Below are 20,253 nucleotides of genomic sequence, written 5' to 3'. Positions count from 1 at the left end.
GTTAAGCAATAAATAATTATAGAGAAGAAATTAATATCTCAAACATTCAATATGAAAAGAGAAAGAATCACATTTACCATTTTATTACCCACAAAAGTTATAGCCTAATTTCGTTTTCCAGTATACATTAGTCTTACCTTTAAACAAAAAATATAATCAAACATTAAAAACCTAATCTCATTATATTTGCAGCTACACTGAATTATAACATTCCCATCATATTTTCCTGTCATTTGCTATTGATTCACTGAAACACTGTAAATCACCTTCAGCAGTGATTAATGCAAAAACTGTTCATTACCATCATAAATGAGAACAAATCTAACACCTCTCACTGGTTTGCATTTTAACAAAGTTAAAAACATATTTAAAAATGTGATTTTCATTTCCTTCTGCCCTTTCTCCAAAATCTGTCACTGTCAGCTTCCTGAGAACAGCACATCCCAGGAATATTTCAGCCATCCTGCAGGTCACATCTCCGCCTCACCAACAAGTCTGTGTGCAAATCAATGTTAAGGATTCTTCTCCTAAACAACTGAGCAAAATACTTTTAAAAAGGAGAAAAATCTCAAAACACTGACTAAAGCACGTTCATTTTATAACTAAACATCAGTTGGGTATTAAAATCTGGATTTTTTTTTCCCCCACAGGTATTTTTAGTAGCATTTAGTTGCATTTAAGGGCTATTCTCTGCAACCAATTAAAAAGTTATATTGGGGAAAAAGGTATTTATTCAATGTCACTGGGTACAGACCAGAACCTTGGCTACACCTGATTACTGAAACAACAACAAATATGATTATAATACAGAGTTTCATTCTCCTCTTCTAGATGGTAAAAAATCTGCATTTTTCTATGCATTTATACACTACAGTAATTTAAGTCTTGTGTCAGTTAAATCTTAATATTAATTCTTCTTAACTGACATTGGTAATAAAAATTACAACATTCAAATGAAATTAGCATTAATTTCCTAATTAAAACCCATTTCCAAGACAAGCCATCTATATTTAGAACCCTGCCTTTCTCTAGAGACAGGAAGAACACTCACTGGGCTGTTATGTGCTTGTGCTTAAAAAATACCCTAAGATTTCACATTTTCAAGTGTCAGCCTGATTTGAAACCTTGGATTTTTGGAGTAAATTCTGAATTTGGCACTCTACACACTCTTCTCTTCCCTTTTTAATGGATAACTAAGCAATTTGTCATTGAAGTTTAAAAAATTCTCCCAGGAAAGCAACTTCCAGCCTGTCAGTGCAGGTTGCTATGGCAACAGCCACCATGACTACACAGAGCCCAACCTTATTTAATGGGTGAAGTGGAAGAAATGGCAGAAGATAATACAATGAAAAATCCTGTGGTGTGAGTATTCCTGGAAAAAAATTAAGTGAAACAAAGGACTACACTCCTCTAACCCATTTTTTATCATCACATCATACCTTGGCTGGCAAAAAAAAGGCCTCCTCTTTACCATAAAACCCTATTATGTTACGGAAATGGTGCAGCTCTGCTTCTCTTGGGACTTGACAGGTAAAACTCTCTGAAAATGAGCTTTTATTATCTCAGGATAAAGGGTGTGATCTGTGTGGAGCAGAAGCAGCAAAGGGAACAGGACTATAAAACACAGTGAGGGAAAAGATGGATTCTACCATAACAGTCTAAAAATAGATTCCCAGCAAACAGAGCATGAATGGTTGATATCTTCAGAACCAACAGCTCCATCTAGAGTTAAAAACCAAGGGATACCAAAACAAGCTGACAGGTAAAAGGTTCTCAAGACTTCTTAAAAACACCCTTTAAAACATTCTCCAAGTTCTCCCATTTTAAAAATCTGCTTTAAAATACTTTACAAAAAAGTCACCTAATCCCTGAGAACCTAGAAGGCTTTCATTAAAACCAAACTGAATGCAAAATTGAAATATCTAGGAGTGCTCATCTACCCCTTGGGCTTCGTGCAGCTCAGCAACATTCCCACTGCAATCTGAGGCTTGGGGAGGTTGGTACATTTTGCCACTTTTCAGTGGGATAAAATTTTAGCACCACAGAATATCAAGGAATCAGCCTCCCAGCACTTCCAAAGAAATTCATATCCATGTTCAACGCTAAATGAATGGCTCAGTCAGGGATATGACTTCCTGTACATGCAGCACTTCCCAGGCCCCAGCTGTTCACACTTACTTAGAATTTAATACTGCTTTCTGCAGAGACAGGAGGCCCCTGCTCAGCTGTTTGCTCCAGAGCAAACCATTTTGTATGGCACCTCCCAAAGTAACTCAGCATGACTACACTTTATGTCTTGCCCTCTTGTTCCTCCTAAGTCATATCTTACCTTGCAACCTGCACAAAAGAAATAAATTATATAAAGCCAATGCTTCTTGAGGTTGAGCATGCACTGGATACATTGTGGCTCTGCCTCCCAATATAATCACTGATAGAAGAATAGAATAAAAAGGGGCAGAAAATGGGGAGCTGCTGGAAAACCACTGGGTTAGAGGTCTGCTGCATTCCTGCTCCAGAAAAAAGGCAGGCTTTGTTAGTCCTTCCATGCTTCTGGCAACACTGGAGTGCCTCATCAGCTTTTTTCCACATTTTTTACACTTTCCATCTCTTTATCATCCTCTCAATCATCTCTTTCTCCCTCTTACATTGCTTTGCCTGTTTACCTGTAGGACACCTGTACTTTCCAATGGCATCCCTACTCCTTTTAGTCCATGTTCTTGACTCTATTTAGCATCATAAATAGACAACTATTATTTAGGACAGACCAAAACACCTTTACTACTTCCCCCTAAAGTACATTAACATTAAAAACCCAGAAGCAGCAAAACAACTGACAAATTTTATTACCATCACCATGTGACTTTTAAGCTGTTCTGTGCTTCATGTTTAATTGAAAAGCTGGGGCAAGTGTGAAAATACTGGTCTAAATGACACTGCACATACTGCTCTGGAAAGATTCCCAGAGGGTAACAAACATCACCAGGAAGCTTTCTTGAAATATCTAACTACTGATTCATGCACTTCTTCCTCTGCAGACTGGTTTCCTTGACCATGCAGGAGCTACAAATTTTTAACAAGTGTCATCACAGAGTCTTTAAGTCCTGAAAAGCTAAAACACAAACCAGAACATGCATAGGCAGTTGGTAATAGAATTTCCTGGTGATTTATCACATTTGGAATGCAAATACATGTTTAGGGTTACTGGTTTGTATCCATTTCCTACAGCAGAAGCAATCCTCATTTTGTTGTTTTGGTTTTTAAATATAGCATTTTAAATAACATTTAAATCTGAGAACACAGTATTACGAATTCATAGCATTATTAAAAAATGCTGAAAAAACCTTTCAGAACCTCAAAACCATTTTGATCCATTTTTCACTAGTACCAGCAGAGAGAAATAATCTTTCAAAGGAGCAGTTTATACACAAGAGTTCCCTTTTCACATGCAACCTCACCAAGTTAATGGCAAAAATAAACTTGCTGCCTTTTCCATACATTGGAGAGCACAGAGGGCACACGGAAAACACTTCCTATTTCAGAATTTTACTCCAGGACCCCAAATTTGATAATCCATGCATCAAAAACCACACTTTGACTTCACATTGCCACATTATTCCCACTTTAGAGGAACACATTGATTTCCAACATGAAATAAAGGAGCAGCAACTGAAAACAACTTTTTATTTCTTCTGGATCTGTGTTTTTAAACAAAAAAGTAGGACAACAAATAGTAAACAAACCCTGGTTTCTTACATGGTCAGTTTCATGTTCCAAGTTAAATAAAAACGTGGCACCAACACTGAAATTTACAAAGCATAAAGAGATGTGGATATTAACAAACTCTTTCAAAAATCAAGTGCAAACTTGATACAAGAAAAAAAAGTGATATTTCTCTGGCTTTTGAAATGTTTTGCAGCCCAAGATCAGCAACCTCACGTTAAGCACAAAACCAAGGAAAATGACTGGAAATAATTTAAATCTCCTGACTAGAATGTGCAACACTTTTGTGTGCACAAAGCCAACTACTCTTCATCCAAGTTCAGTTTTGAAGCAATCCCTGTATGGGAAAGTGTTGGCAGAATGAGCACTGCTAATTTATCTAGAAAAGGAAAGTTCTGCCCTCACTCATTGTTTGTTGAGAGAACAAACCCCTGAAGGATTTTTTAAAGTTCCCAACAATCTCCCTGTACACACTTGCAAAAAATGATAGTTGGAAATAGCTCAACTGGGCTTTGAGCTTTTCCAGGCATCATTTCCTCAGTGACAGGTTTAAGCTCCTGGAAACTGGCAATCTCATAATGAAAATTATTACCCATTCTTTAAAAGACACCAAAATACTTCAAAACTCATTTCCAAATGGCAGAGACTGCAGGCCTTGGCCCAAATGTGCATTGATGTATTAGTGGTTTTTTTTAATTGGAAAAAAAAAATCCTATTTAAACCCAGTATCCTTTAAACTGTCTTTTAAGCACAGACTGAGAAAGTATTTTGAGAAGTTCTTCAATCTTTTTTTTCACAAGAGAAGTTCTGATTAATTAAAAGCCAGATCTTTAGTCAAAGGAATAAAGACTTTCTTTTCATTCCACAAGAAATGAGGATGTTAAGGAAATATATTAACAAACGGTGCGACACTAGAAATGAAAACACAGTATTTTTCAAGTTAAAGATTGTTCACAGCTTAAAGAAAGCATCTCCTTACCTGCAAAGCTGAATGAAAACACTGTTACATGACTGACACACAGATCTACTTGTCACTTTGCATTAAAAACACTCCTGTAAATTACTTTAATGAGAGTAAGGGAAAAAACCCCACAAACACAGAAATACTTACATTTCATTCACTCTCTCTTCTGGGCCCTGAACTTGGCCTGTCACAGTTCCTTGGCTAGTATTTTTAACCCAGCCAACCACTCCTAATTTCTTGGCTTCCTGTTCTGTGTACTGGTTTGGGAAATAATGAAAGAGGACAATCAGTGCCAGCACAGACACCGCAGGCAGAACACTTCACCCCCCACTTGCATTTGCCCAGCTGTAAGAGCTACACTTAAAAAACCAAAAATCCACTAGTGATGCTCATCCTCAGTCATTCAGATGCTCCTGGCAGCTCTGGAGTTGCAGCAGGCACAGCTCATTTTCCAAAAAGAAAGATTTTCATCACAAAGCACTCCACTAATCCCACACCATTCCCTTGAACCTACTTTATTCCTTTCCATAGCCCCTATCACTGCTCATTTGACCCTTCAATCACCACAGTTGTTTAACTCATTAAATCTGCTACATGTACAAATTTCCCAGTTCCCTTTCAAATCCCTTCCACCTGACTTTCACCCTTTAAATCCTATTCCTAGTTGCTGCATTTCTAATGACAAACAACAGCAAAGGTCACAATCTAAAATCTCAAAAAAAACCAAGCATATTTCTGCAATATCTAAAAATTATGGTTTCCCAGCCACCCAGTTGTGATGAAATTCACAAATAGCAAGAGCTAAACTTCAGGTCTGTATGACCCATTCCAAAAGATAAAACCTGCTTTGGGGTGATTTGGCCAATGAAAAAGCAGTGCTAACAATGAAGAGTGTTTCCCAAGGTGATTATGAGCAGCTTCTCCAAACTAATTTGCCCAAAGGCACTATTTCACAATACATATAAACTATACATAAAATCTTTCAGGTTTAATATTAAGCACGGGGCACTATTTTGAGACAAAACCACTATTTTTACTTTAATTGTGTCATCTTGTTTCGTGAGTTTCTGGGAAATGCAAAACCACCCGCTGCACTTCAGAGCTGCTGGAGTCCCTTGCTTAGGGAATGAGCCACTAAGTGCTTATTTGCAGCACATTTTTTCCCAGTAACCTTCCTTAAATACAGGTACTGAGTTGCCACTTGAAAAATTAAACTGAAACACCTTGTTTCATACTTAACCTTTCTAAAGATTAAGGTGTTACAACATTCTTGTGGCTGTTACATCACAAGTAATCCAAACCACAATCTATACAAGCAACACATTATTAAGCTTCTAAAAACCCATTTTAGTATAAAACCATTTTAAGTCTACTCAGTACTTAGCCATCCAATCAAAGTTCAGGCTGGATATATTTACACTCCACAGAGCTGCTGCCTTATTTTTAGCACTGGAAACATTATACCATAAAGTAGCTAGCAAATCCAGCATTGCCTTACCATCCTGAAACAAACACCTAAAAAAGAAAAAAAAAAGAGAAATTAAAGTCCTGTCAAAGCATATCAACTGCAGGAATTTCAGTTAATATAAAGGAGCAATGATGTGCATACAAGTCACCTGTGGTGTTTTACTACGGACATTTCAGAGACGTTAATATTAGGGAAATGGAACAGGATTTGTGTTGAAGCCTTCCCTTCGTCACGGGATTATTATATTCACACATTCATGTATTTAAGTGAAATAATAAACGCGTTTAAGTGAAAACGCCGCGGTGTGTGAATGGGAAGGACGTGAGGGGCATTTCCACACACCCGCGCTGACAGAAGCCACGAGCGGAATGGGAACTACTTTGAGCAGCCTGCGCTCCAGAGGGAGCCGTGCCTTAGGGTGGGGGAACACTTACAACGATTTAAAATTTAAAAACAAACAAACAAAGCAACCACACAACGAAAAAAACTTTCCCGTCCCGCTGGGAACGCGGCGCCGGCTCCCGCCTCCCCTCAGGCCGCTCCCACCCCGCGCAGGCGCCGTGCCGCCGCCTCAGCGCGGCGCCCCTCGCCCGGCAGCCCCCCTCAGCCCGCCATTACCTTGCACCCGCCCGAACACTTCGTAATCCACGGATTTGAGTGCGCCGGAGACTTTGGCCGGGGCGGACATGGCAGCAGCGAAGGAAGAGCCGCTGCGGCAGCCGCCGGTGCTTCGCCAACCCGCGGCGCCCGGACGGGAGCGCGAGAGGCTCAAGCTTACCGCGCAAGCGGCCGCCTCCGGTGAAAATGGGGCGGGCCACGGCACCCCGAAGAGAGCCCCGAGTGTGAGGAGCGAACGGCCGACAGCGGCGGGGGGAAACATCGCTCCTCCTGTGAGGGGAAACGCCTGACAGCGAAGGGTGACACCGCTCCTCCTGTGAGGGGAGACGCCTGACAGCGGGGGGTGACACAGCTCTCCCTGTGAGGGGAAACGCCTGACAGCGAAGGGTGACACCGCTCCTCCTGTGAGGGGAGACGCCTGACAGCGGGGGGTGACACAGCTCCTCCTGTGAGGGGAAACGCCTGACAGCGAAGGGTGACATCGCTCGTCCTGTGAGGGGAAACGCCTGACAGCGAGGGGTGACACCGCTCCTCCTGTGAGGGGAAACATCGCTCCTCCTATGAGGGGAAACGCCTGGCAGCGAGGGGTGACACCGCTCCTCCTGTGAGGGGAGACGCCTGGCAGCGAAGGGTGACACAGCTCCTCCTGTGAGGGGAAGCATCGCTCTCCCGGTGAGGGAAAACACCTGACAGCGAGAGGTGACACAGCTCCTCCTGTGAGGGGAAACACCTGACAGCGAGGGGTGACACAGCTCTCCCGGTGAGGGGAAACATCGCTCCTCCTGTGAGGGGAGAGCGCCCGACCCCGAGGGCGGGAAGACGCTCCGGCCGTGAGGGACGCGGCCGCACGTCCCTAAGGGGCGGCTCCTACAGAGCCTTCCCAAGGGTCATTCCTGTCTCTGTTTCAGGTTAGAATTACGTTCAGAAGGCAGTGTGCGAAGGACACCATCTCCTCCTCCAGGACTGGTGTTGCCAGCATCCACAGCACAGGTGAACAGCATTAGTTTTTCCCAGGCGTTTACAGGAATCACTGAAAACAAAGTGCGTTCCATACATTGCTGAACTAGGGTAATTTTGCATGATAAGGTAGAAAATTAGGTAGTCGAAGACTAAAGCATGAGAAAAAAACCCTCAAATTTTTCTTGGGCACCCCACCCTGAATTAGGGCAAGTGACCAATTTACCTCTCCAATCTCCACATGACTTAAACTTCATCTGTAGTTTGAACAGCCCATTTCTCCCCTCCCTGTGCTGGGGCAAATGCCAGACTCCTCAGCTGGAGCAGCAGACCCCAGAGAAAGAAAGCTCATTCCGTGCAAGCTCTTCACCCAGCTTTCAATGGTATCTAGTAGTGCTTGTGCTCTCATTGCAACGCCTTTCCAAAGCTGTCATCGTGATATTTCTTTTGTCTATATGCTACAGGTAAAAAAACAAGTCACCAATTGATTATTTAGTAGGTTGAGTCTCCAGCAACATACCACAAAGGTTTTTCTCTAATGTGTTCTACGTCTGCTTGAAGTTTAACTTTCGCCCCACGATATTTACTTAAAGAAACCAAACCAAAACAAACAAACAAAAAAACCCCCCAGTTTTCAGGCAAAATCCTACATTAGAAACAGCATTTATCCAACCTTAGAAGATGAGCTCTGCTCTCACCAACAGATATAGGTAAGTTAACAGCAACCTTACAATAAAAATCAAAATAATTTGCTTTCTCCATTAAGTAATTTCCGTCCACATGCACCTTGTGTTCCATAGTAATTCAGCAGAACCTGAGTTGTTCACAGGTTTGGATCTTAAGACTACAAAGTAAAGTCCTAGAAAAGTAATAAAATTATTTTTCCCAGACACACAAGTTGACTAGAGAAACAACCACTCAATTCAGCACAGAACACAAATAGTCACATAGAAACAAAAAGCTTCCAGTATGACAGGGAATAGGAACATAATGGACAAAACTTCATTTGCTTTACCTATATAGCACATTAAATCAAATCTTTACCTTTCACAGAGATCATACATTTTTCTAATGTGGAATCAGCACCATTTTGTTTTGAAAGAGAAGGAATCCACAGGAAGAGGAGCAGAACACAGAAAATCTTTGGTAATTTGCTGCCACCTGGCAGCAGTGAAGAGCAAGACCAGTAAAAAGGTAAATTTTTAGTAGAGTTTATTGCACTAGAAATCCACACAAGCCTTGAAAGCAGAGCTTGTCCTGGTGCTGGTGACACTTTGCTACCTGCAGATTCCAGCACTGGCAACTGCAACATTTTCTATCACTACAGCCTTTGACATTTCATTATTGGTCATAAAATCTTGTCCCTCTTTCCTTAGAGAAGTCCAACTTTCTCCTTATTTCCTAACAAGTAGCAGAAAACTTCTGAAGGTGATACTGTGAAACATTTAATAATTTACTGCCCATGTAATCAATATTAGAAACCAAAGATTACTCAAACACACTCATTAACGAGAGAGATTTAGCACACACTACCAAAAAATGCAGGCAGCCTGCATGGAGTTCTGAATTTCCCTCCCCCTTCCAGCTGTTTATTCCAGGGTGGTGGCACTGGCCAAAGGAGAACCAGTTGGCTGCATTGCCCAAAGCTGTATTGTTGCAAAAATAACAATAACACACTTCCCCACCTGGCCCTCTGCCCCTCCTCAGGGCATAAAACCTCTAAAAACCTCCCAGTATTCACTCCAAGCACACTAAAACTTTCCAACAACACTGGTTTTTAGCCATGGCATGAAAAAGGGTCTAGTAAATATTATCATTACTGGAAAACACCAAAACCCAACAGCAGCACCCTCGCAGCCAAACACCAGGGAGCAGCACGAACAAGGCTTTGCAAGGAACAACCTTGGCCCAGCAGTGACAACGGCCCCACAGCACCAGGGCAGCAGAGTCCCTCCAGGAGCAGGAAGCTGGGCTGGAAGCACAGCTACAACACAGAGCTAAAACAAGGACTAAACACACCCATGGTTTAAAAGCAAGAGCTCTGCTCAGCCCTCAGCTTAAGTAGAGCTCCTGCCCCAAAGAGCAGAGGGGGTGTGGGTGGGTCCCAGGTGAGGCTGTTTGGGAGGGGCAGAGCTGTTGGTGCCCTTGACTCTGGGCAGTAGCAATGAAAAGCAATTTGATTAAAGCATCTCAGTTACTAAGCTTTTGGATTGGTCATTGGAAAGTTGTAGCTTCCTTATTTATGCTGTTTGTTCATATCTGGCACGGATTAGGTGGGAAGCCAGCTTTCTGTTCCTTTCACTAGCCACTACTGCTGCTGTCTCTGTGTGGCTGCCACCTCACACCAGCACACACACCTGATGTTTCCCACTCCCCAAATGACTGCCTTTGGCATTCACATGGATACCCCGTCAGGCACTTTACCTCCCATCCTGCTGTCTGAATTCATCCTTCACCTTGTAACTACACTGTTTTCCTGCACCATTTTTAGGTAACCTGGCTCCTCCTCAAACCTGCTGTGATTGCATGTCTCTCCCCTGCTACCTCTGATCATAAAAGTTTCTTGATGTATCTTTAGCTGTGCAGCTCTGTTTATCTGAGCCAAACTCTAGACCTGATTCACTTGCAAACTGTCCCCAGATGATTTTGATGAGTGTTTCACAAAGGACACCAAAGCCTCCAGATAAATAAATAATAAAGATACTGCTTCTGTTGCCAGGTTATTGCTGTTACCTAGGGAGCATGGAATATCAGGGAAGAAGTTGGAAGCCGTGTAAGCTTAGTTTGACCTTTCCAGCATTTTTTCCCTTATTTTCTGTGTATGGTAATGCACATCAGATTTTATTTTTCTGTCCTTTAAGGTAACGCACTGCTGTTCCTTCATGTTTTCTTCTTCAGGCAAAATTATAAACTTATAACCTTTTTCCCTAGTCTTCCTCTTCTCATTCCCAGAGAATGGTTTCTCTTCCTAAATTGCATTCACTCCTCATTTCTGAGTGAAAATTAAGGGGATTGTTACCTCTACTTCAAAGCTGTATGAGCTTCTTCAGGGTCTTTTTTGCAGTCCTTATTGACATAACATCTCAATATGCTGAAACCTTTTGGAGGGCCTAATCTCCCAGTTTTTCCTCTTTACTGGCTATCGGGAACTTTCTTCTTTTTAGCACTACAGATTCTATTTGGAAGTCTAAAGGGCAAGACAGGCACAAAGAGGGATTCTTTGAGAGCTTTATTCTGGTGCTTGAGTGATTAATGACTTTATAGCTGGATCCCCAGCGTGCCCATAGCACAGGGAGGTGACCTGGTTACAGCACTTGTCTTCTGATCCATTTGTACTCCAGGATCCAAATCCAGGGACGTGATCCGTGTGGGAAGAACCCCCCACGTGTGCTGCAGCCCCTGTGCAAGGGGAGAGTCTTGCAGGGTATGAGTCACACCCACACAGATCAGATTTCAGGAGTGCAGCCAAACTTTGTGTGCACAGGAGCTAAATTTGTCCCTCGTGCTCCAAAATTCCGGACTGCTTACATAAAGTAACAGGAGTGACACATACAAAATTGTGAGCCTGTTATTTTCCTCTGGCTAGACTATATTGTTTACATTTAGTCTTATTTTTAGTTTTATTTTTGTTTCATAGCCTGATTCTTTAGGGCATGAAGACCTATTGACTGTTTCTCTGAAAGGACCTTTTATTTTTTAAGTTGGACAATAAACCTCTAAACCTCCAGCAATAAAACCACATGAAAGCAAGTTCAAAAATTTTCAGTCTAAATTAATCTTTAAAAAGTATTTTCACTGATATATAAAAAAAAGAAAGAATTTTCAGGTAAATCATTCCTAGTTGGTAGTTGTGAAGTTTTAATCTGAATTGATAATAAGAAACTGAACCACTGGGTAAATATAAATACTTGCTATGAGGAAACCAGCCTTGGAAACTTGCATCACCGCTGCAAAGTTCTTTTAAACTACAAAATGTTGGGAATTAAGACATGAGCATATGGACTGATGTATCCGATGGCAAAGAAAAACCCCATCTCAAACAAAAATGTGATGGATGAAGTTAAACTATTCAGTACCAAAGCACAGGAATCAGGTGGAATTTGGGGTTAAGTCTCTCAGTTGTCTGCTGGCATGAAAGGTCAGGTCAGGCTTGGCTTGATGACTAAATCCAAACACAAACCCACCTACTATAACACCCACATTTAAATTGTTTTGATAGAAAAGCAGATTGATACAACATTTGATTTATGAAATATCCATTCACAGCAAACTCATTTACATTTGAGGAAAACATTGAGATTCTGCTGTTATGTTTTCTCCTCTTGCACATGCTGAGGAGGAGGAGGAGATGTGGCCATTTAAGGCAGTAAGTTTTATTCCCATTGAAACATAGGAAATTTTAAGCATCACCCTTCCCACAGGTGCCAGAACAATGCTGTCAAATTTAGGGAGGATTCGGGGCTCTACAGAAGATCTAAGAACACACAAAAGAGCGTGGGTTGCTAAAGGAATGGTTTCTCAGGGAGGTGGGTTGACAGCATTACATTTTGCAGCTCTGTGAAACTACTTGATTCATTCTCCTTAATTGCATTAGACCTTTATTCCTTCTCAAAACAACAAAGAGAAAATAGTGAGTATTTCAGAATCTTGCCCTGTATTAGTGCAGCCTGTGCCATCAGAGGAAGTCTCACAGAATTGATTACTGCTTACCTACTTGTTATTGGATAACTTCTGGATTTCATTCTCCAAATTTGAACATGTGGCCAGCTCTCATTAAAAGTGGGATTCAAAGACATTTACTTGTGACAAATTTGGTGAAAGTCAGCATCTGGGCAAAGAAAGATGCTCTCTTACATTCAAAAGGAGGGATGCTGTCAATCCCAAACTTTCATCCATCTTTGTAACTTGATGGCATCTTCCCCATCCAACCTAGCAGAAACTTTAGTGGTTCTGATAAAATAGGAAGAATCAGCATGATTTTTGTATGATTCTGTATAATCATAGATGGCAAAGAGGCCTTGTTATTTCTCACATGGAAGAACTCAGGGCACTAAAAAAATTTCCCAGATAAAAAGTTAACAAAAATCAAAAGGGAACAACTTTTCACACTGTGCATGAATCAGAAATTACTGCTGCAGAACATGAGGCCAGAAGATAATGAGCTTAACAAGCAGATGAATGAAGGGATGAAAAACCCATTTAGCACTATTAAACAGAATGAAATAGCCTGTAACTCAGGATGTTTGTCTGTGAACTAAGAAAATGGAGAGTATGCAGGGGGAAGTAAGATTGTATGCACGCCCAGTTCTTAATCTTTAGTTCTGAGTTTTAGTCTTGTCACAGGAAAATGTTCTTGCACATTTCCGCAGCAAAGACTGAGGCCAGCCTGAAAGAAACTGAAAGCTTTGCAGAGACAAAAAGGCATGGAGTCTGGGAATCTAGTGACAAAATGAGACTACCTAAGTGAATATCTAACTTCAAAAAAATCACAGTGAGGGCACCTGAAGGAGATACTCTACGAAGTAACTCTGATGGCACCAGCTGCTCCCTGAAAAGCCCCTGGAGAGCTGGTGGATGCCATCCCTTGCTCTGTGCAGTGCAGGACTGGGGCAGGGCTGCTGGCCCTGGCTGTCAAGGCTGGCTATGGCTGCACTCAGACTGCTGCAGCTGCTGTGGTGCAGAGCTGCTGTGCACATCCAGCTCTTGGGTGCTCTGAACTTGGTAACACCTCTGGCACCCCTGACACCACCCCAAATTCGCTTTGCTCCTGACTTCCCATCTCAAAACTCCCTGCTTTTCAGAGGTGCTAATTTGCTGAGGATATTTAGGGGCAAGCAGAGTGATTCTGGCCCAGTTTCTTCTAATTTCAGAGCCTGTCAAGCCTCCTGCTAATACCACTGCAGATGCTGATGGCTCTATCTTTCCTAGGCGAAGGGGGCTGGAATCTCCAAGGACAACCATTTTTCCAGCAATGCCTTTGGGTAAGCAGATTAATTCAGAGCATGGCTACAGGATTTGAGCAGGCATTTGGCAAAGCCAAGAAAGCATGAATCAGGTTCTGTATCCATCCATTGCAACGCTACTGAAAAAGAGAACACATGGGGGTTGTAGATAGTGGTATCGCAGACACAGTGAACGCCCACTGGATTGTCCTGCAGAGCCCTCTCTGGAGATTACAAGCTGTCATTTTCCTGCTCTTTTTGTTCAAGGCAGATTCTGTTTCTCTTGAATTTTCTAAACCCCCTGAGTTCTTTCACCCAGTTCTCAGTGCTTTGCCCAGCAAAAGGGCAGCTGCTGCCTTTGTACTAAGTAAGGCTCAGTTTTCCATTGGGCTTGGCCTCGAAGTAACAACACACAAATGTGGCAAAAACAACTTTTTCCTCTCCCTGGGATATCCCTGAATTTACAGGCCTCCTGTGCTCCTTAATTGGAACATTCCTTCTATCCTAAACAGCCTTTCTGACAGTTATGTTTCCAAGGTTGTAAGGAAGTTAATTTACAGTCATTGTTCCACCTTGAACTCTTCTTAACGGGATACCTGGGACAATAATAAACCAATTTACAATTCCTTGAATCCTGGTGTTAGTCAGCAGGCCCAGCACTACCATAATCATGCCCCTGACATAATTACATTTATTATCCTCACATTACCAAGGCATAGACATAAGCAACATGCCAGGTTAGACCAAATGAACACCAGAGAGCTCCGAGTTTGTGCCGTGTGATCCTCCCAAAGGTTTGTTAATCTGCTGGGTGTCTCCCTAACACTCATGAGAGAAGCTGCTGCTTTCGAAACGTGCCAAAAAGTCTCCCATGCAGATTCCATGTACAAAACCACTCAGCCAGAAGCAAAGGATAGATAATTCTTTAGCAGGAGAAGAAAGGATTGGTTGCTTAAGGGAATATTTAAGTGAGATTGCTTCTCCTCCAGAATTCATAAATATTTAAATACTTCTGATCCACATGTCCAAACAGTGAACACACAATCCACCCACAGAACTAAAGCCTGAACAACTACTCGAGCTATGGCCATGATAAACGCAATTATTTGTGCTGAATGCTGTTTGAAGCAAGACTGAAAGCCTGAGCAAAGATTTTTGGTTGTTATTTGATTTATCCTGCGTTGGGAAAGCAGAAAATTTAAATTTTTTTAAATTTTATTTTATTTTCAAATAGACATTGCCAATGTCTATTTTTCATCTTGACAAGGAATAGACAAACCAGAGAACTGCAGATGAAGCTGCAACAGATGAATTTGCCACTTAAAAACAATAACTATGATCATCCACCCAGGCACTTGGGGTAAGGTGTGTCACAATCCTCTCTGGCAAACACGGGGCGGCTGCATGAGACTCCCAAGTCCATAATGAGCTGTTTCTATGTGAGTGACTGCAGGCTGCCAAGGGACTGTGTTGCCTTGATTTCCTAGAACAGCAGAATCCCTAGGAATGACCTCTGTGAGTTCACTGTCACCACATGCTCCTCTGGGGCTGGTTTCTGTTTGGCAAGAGAGTGAGACAGAAAAATCCATTTCAATGGCTCAAGAGGAACAGAAAAATAACCCTAATGTCTCTTCCCCCAAAGTTGGCTGCATTTCTGCCATGTCCAAGGAATTATTATTTATTTCAAATAGCTATGAGTAATTTGGAAAGAACCTCTTACAACAAGGCTCAAGTCCATTGCTTTTTCTCCCCGCAGGCACAATAGTTTCCAGGGATATCTTTGGGAGTTTCAGACATGTAGAGGAAACAGCCTGTCACAGGCAGAATCTCTAATGTGGATTTGGGACAATTATGCTTTCCAAATCTTAGGCAATAAGGCACCAAAAGAGAATGAATCCAGGGAGGGGAGAAGAAAAAACACTTTTTCTATAAACTAATTTATTTCACCAAGGAGAATTAGGGTCCTGTTCTTGTACAAAGACTTGTAAGCACAGAAACCCACTCAGTTCAGCTGGAAGAGAGCAGAGGCCAAACAGTATCTTGTGAATGGATATAACTGAGGATGGATTTAACTCATAAACAGAACCACTGGGAATGTAAAGTGAAGGATAACAATGCTGCACCTATTTGGTCAGGCTTGTCTATGTAATAGAGTTTTAAAAATTATACAGGTGCCCATAAGAACACTGTAACTTCTTCACAAGGGCCTCTAATTTCTGCTCAACAGAAATGTTCCACTTACATTAGAACACACAGATCCGAACAGGCATTGCAGAAAAAGAACAATATTCAGCGTATGTGCTGTAGGTGACACTGAACCCGCCTCCCCATCCAACTTGAAACATGTCATGGAGTATTTAGACAGCCTTATTTTAGGGACCTAAAATTAGTTCCTCTGAATCACACTTTAGAAGAACCTATTTTTGTCCCATACTACACAGGAAACTTTAAGTTCCTCATTCAGATGCTGTAATTACTCTTGCCCTCATCCCCCAAATAGACAAATTCTCTGTAAAATAGAAGTTTATGTGACAAGGGTGTTTCTGAGTTGCCTCTTTGACACCTTTCAGCACCAGCTTTGGATGACTGACCAGTTTAGAAACATGGGACTGAGGGAAAGTCTGAGAATCCTCATCTAAAAGCAGCTATTCCTCTTCATTCCTGTAGTTGTGCTTTGTGAGATATGGGAGGTCGTATACTAGGACAGGTATGATACAGGCAAGATGAAGTTCCTCTTGGATTGGCTATTCTTTTCCAAACTGGAAAATCATAGAGTGGTTTAGGTTGGAAAGGAGCTTAAAGCCCATCCAGTTCCACCCCCTGCCATGGGTAGGGACACCTTCTACCATCCCAGGTTGCTCTAAGCCCTGTCCAGCCTGAACTTGGTCACTTCCAGGGACGGAGCAGCCACAGCTTCCCCATGCCAGGGCCTTCCCATCCTCACAGAGAAGAATTTCTCGTGTATATCTCATCTAAACCTATTCTCTTTCAGTTTGAAGCCATCCCCCTTGTCCTGTCACTCCAGGTCCTTGTGAAATGTCCCTCTCCATTTTTCTTGTAGGCTCCCTTCAGGTACTAAAGGGCCTCAGGTACTGAAAAATGGATGGAAATCTGTCACTCAAAAGTCATCCAACTTGTGTGGAAAAGTACAGATGGGTCACTAAGGAACACATCTGTGCTAAGTAGTCCCTGGAGAGCTGATGCAGCAGGAAGCAAGGCTGGGTGACAAGATTCCCAAATCCCAAATGCCAGTGCTGGTGCTGGCTGCCCTCAGGCATTGCCCAAGGAGGGAACACGTGGACAACCCCCAGCGTGACCCACACCACTGTCAGCACTCAAAGTTCCTCATGAATGGGAAGATTGTGTTTTTCTCACAACTACTCCACTCGGATTCATCAGCTCTCAGGAGGCAATGCCAAAACCAACAGGTGGCTGCCATATTTGGGTTGCTGGCAATTCATATTCCTCCTACTTAATGGGAGAGGAAGAAGCTGTTGATGTGAAGTGGCACAGACGGGTCCTGTGTTATGAAAGCCCCGTCCTTCATCATCTGACTCGGGAACCAAATGTGCTCTCACACACTGCTGCAGCCAAAACATATTGCAAACTTGAACAACACATTTATTTTTGACTCACTTGGCAAAATGTATCTTTTTTTTTTTCCTCTTTTTAAAGAGCAGAATGGCAGCATAGCAGGGAGGGGACAGGATTCGTTTTTTTTAATAACTACTAAATGTAATTAGTAAATGAACAGAAAATACATTCAAAAAGCAAGTACAACAGGTGTGCTTACTACTGTAATCATGAATGGAGCAGGAATCTCCTCTCCCTTTGTTTCAGACTCTGAAAACAGGAATGGAGGAGATCAGATGAGTTAGTAGGATGGCTGTCAGAGGTGCTGATGGCGTAACTTGGAATGTTTTTCCCCAAAGGGTGAGTGTTTAATCCTGGTGGAAGGCATTCATGTGTCTGAGGCCACAGCTGAGAAGGCAGCTTGTTGGCTCAGACATAACAGGCTCCCTGAGGTCAGAGGTGTTCATTCACATGCCAAATACTCCAAAATGCCTGAAAAATCAACGCTGAGTTTTATCTTGGGTTAGAAAGGGTAGCAGTAATTTTTTATTACATGGCTACAAAGCAGCAGAACGCAGCTGGGAAGCTCCTGATGTATCTGCCAACTTCAATTTCAGAAAATTGGGCTAGAATTTTGATTTTTTCCCTCTCCAAGTCCAAACAAACTGCATGCTTCAAATCTGACAAACACTTTCCCACACTGGAAATGTCTGAACAAATCACCCTTGTGATTATCAAGAATTGCCTTTAAGTGACAGAAAATAAGTAATTTTTAGACTTTTCAATTTCAATGCACCCATATTTTCACTTACCATTTTCACTAACTACAGATATTGGTTTTTATTACAGCTTTTGGGCCAATTTATCCTTGACTTAATTGATGCTAAAACTATTCATTTATATTGTTTCTGTTTTCCCCAGAAAAATACTAAACCAAGATGTACTTTATCCTCACGGAAAGCTGACCATGATCAAGCTTTCATTTTTAATTAAAGCCAGAAAGGGCAGAGATTCATCTAATATTGTTTCGCCTCATGCAGTTTATGAGGCAACACAAGAGTAAAAAAGTCCCTGTGAAAGATGGCAACAAATTGAGTGAAGTCCAGCTGTTTTGTAATCATGTAAAAGTTGATAGATGTGACCCATGAGATCATGTGATACAAAATCTTCTAGGAATGGAAGGGCATTTCATAAGGATGGGACACTACACAAAATCCTGGTGCTTCCTTTATTAAAAATACAGGTCTAGGAGGGTGAGGAAAGTAGATGCACTCCTCGGGAAGATGCCATGATGCCTTTGCCTGTCATACTTGGGTTTTCTGTGGCCTTTCTCCTCTCCCTATCATGTTCCAGAATTTAGTTAGCTGTCTTTTGGGGTTTTTTTTTTTTAATTTTAAGCAGAGCTAGTTTGAGCATAAAGATCAGAAAACAGGATTTGCCCTTGTCAGTAGCTCTAAATCTAATCAGTTTGCAGCTGTTGTATGGCCACGATGTAACTCTTGAGGGGAAATTCAATTATATTAGGACAGCTGGAGATAACAGCTATCAGTGCTGTTATCACGTATCCCTCAGCAGTTTATCCCACACCCACGGCCCGCGGGCGAGCTCTGCGCTCCTGACTAGCGTTATTATTTCAAATAAGCCTCTTAGGCAGCCGCGCAATCTGCTATCAAACTCCGGGGCTAATTACAGCACCACCGAATCAATTAGGTTGGCAAAGTCCTCGGAGATGGGAGACCTCGGGATCATCGAGTCCAGCCTGTGGCCCGACAGAGCCTGGCACTGAGTGTCCGCTCCGTCCCGGCACCTCTCCAGGGACGGGCACTGCCCCGTTATCTCCAGCACCCGCCCCATCCCCACCTCACCCCGAGGGGTTTCGAGCGAGAACCAATGCTCGACTCCCTCCCGATGAGCGCAGCCTGCGGGTGAATGTTTTCACTCCGAATTACGCGTCCAGGCGGCGGCACCTTTAGCAGAAAGGCTTTTCACCCAACCGCAAAGCCACAGAGCGCGAACCCTGAGCTCGGGCGGCCGCCGTGCCCTTTCCGCCCCTCCCCGCGGCGGTGCCCAAAGCGCCGCCCCGGCCCGGCCCGGCCCGGCCCCGGCCCCGCGCCCCCGGCCCGGCCCCGTGCCCGCGGAGCGCCCGGAGCCGCCCCGGGCCCGCCTTCCGCCGGAAGTGAGCGGCGCAGAGCCGAGCGGGGCGGGCGGGGCGCGGCGGCCGCGGTCACCGGCCCTCCCGGGCAGCGCCGACATGGCCCGGCCGCCGCAGAAGGAGATCGTCTACAACAAGCTGCTGCCCTACGGCGAGCGCCTGGAGGCAGAGGCCGCCCGCTTCCTGGAGCACATCAAGGGCAACCTGGCCCGCGCCGTGCAGCTGCAGGAGCTCTGGCCCGGCGGGCTCTTCTGGACCAGGAAGCTCTCGACGTGAGTGCCGGGGCGGGACGGGGAGCGGGGCCTCGGGCTGCGAGCGGCGCGTCGGTCCCGTCCCTTGCCTTGCCTTGCCTTGCCTTGCCTTGCCGAGCCGTGCCGAGCCGAGCCGTGCCCACCGGGAGCGCCTCCCGCATAACGGAACCGCTGGCACCCGGCCGGGCCCCGCTCCCGGCCGCTGTCCCGTCCCTGCCCTACACAAGGCCAGCGCTTCCACATCGGAAACGGGGACAAAGGTGGCTCCGGCCGCAAGAGCTCGCCTGCCGCCTCTGAAACTTCCGAATTCTACGACTTAAGCGCTTGTGCGATTAACTCGTGCTTTTGTTTTTAATAGGTGTATATTTTTTAATGCCTGTGTGGCCACCTGTTTCACCTCTCCCCTTCTTAAGCAAGTTGTGGTTGATACAATCTCCGTGTAACTTCTGCTATAGGGACACCAAGTCTTTCTCAAGACGGGCCATTTGTTGGGTCAGTGCTGGCAGGATTAAACGCTAGCTTAATGCTGTGTAAACACCGGTGGTGCCCTTGATATCTTGGCTGAACTCTGGCGTGGGGTAGTTTGTGCTGATGTTGGCCGTGCTGTG

General features: G+C 43.6%; 2 protein-coding genes across 4 annotated transcripts in view; one reads left to right on the top strand and one right to left on the bottom strand.

The window, feature by feature from the left end:
* ACYP2 (acylphosphatase 2) overlaps nucleotides 1-7,028 on the bottom strand; it is a 32,456-nt gene extending 25,428 nt beyond the window's left edge. Inside the window, exons 1-3 of one of the 2 annotated variants that reach the window (XM_084202925.1) lie at nucleotides 6,771-7,028; nucleotides 6,183-6,199; nucleotides 4,832-4,941 (exon numbers count right to left, since the gene is read on the bottom strand). In XM_084202925.1, coding sequence (XP_084059051.1) covers nucleotides 4,832-4,941; nucleotides 6,183-6,199; nucleotides 6,771-6,840 — 197 coding nt within the window. In that variant the 5' untranslated portion in view covers nucleotides 6,841-7,028. The remainder of the gene's footprint in view (nucleotides 1-4,831; nucleotides 4,942-6,182; nucleotides 6,200-6,770) is intronic. The other variant, XM_084202926.1, reaches the window with a different exon arrangement.
* A 12,398-nt stretch (nucleotides 7,029-19,426) lies between these two features.
* The window catches only part of PSME4 (proteasome activator subunit 4), a 44,142-nt gene continuing 43,315 nt past the window's right edge, over nucleotides 19,427-20,253 (top strand). For both annotated transcript variants that reach the window (XM_084203694.1, XM_084203693.1), the window contains exon 1: nucleotides 19,427-19,666. In XM_084203694.1, coding sequence (XP_084059820.1) covers nucleotides 19,494-19,666 — 173 coding nt within the window. In that variant the 5' untranslated portion in view covers nucleotides 19,427-19,493. The remainder of the gene's footprint in view (nucleotides 19,667-20,253) is intronic.

This window comes from Fringilla coelebs (assembly GCF_963513975.1).
Source record: "Fringilla coelebs genome assembly, chromosome: 3".
NCBI lineage: Eukaryota > Metazoa > Chordata > Aves > Passeriformes > Fringillidae > Fringilla > Fringilla coelebs.
The sequence above is the reverse complement of the archived record's forward strand: the minus strand, read 5'-3'. Positions and strand labels throughout refer to the sequence as shown.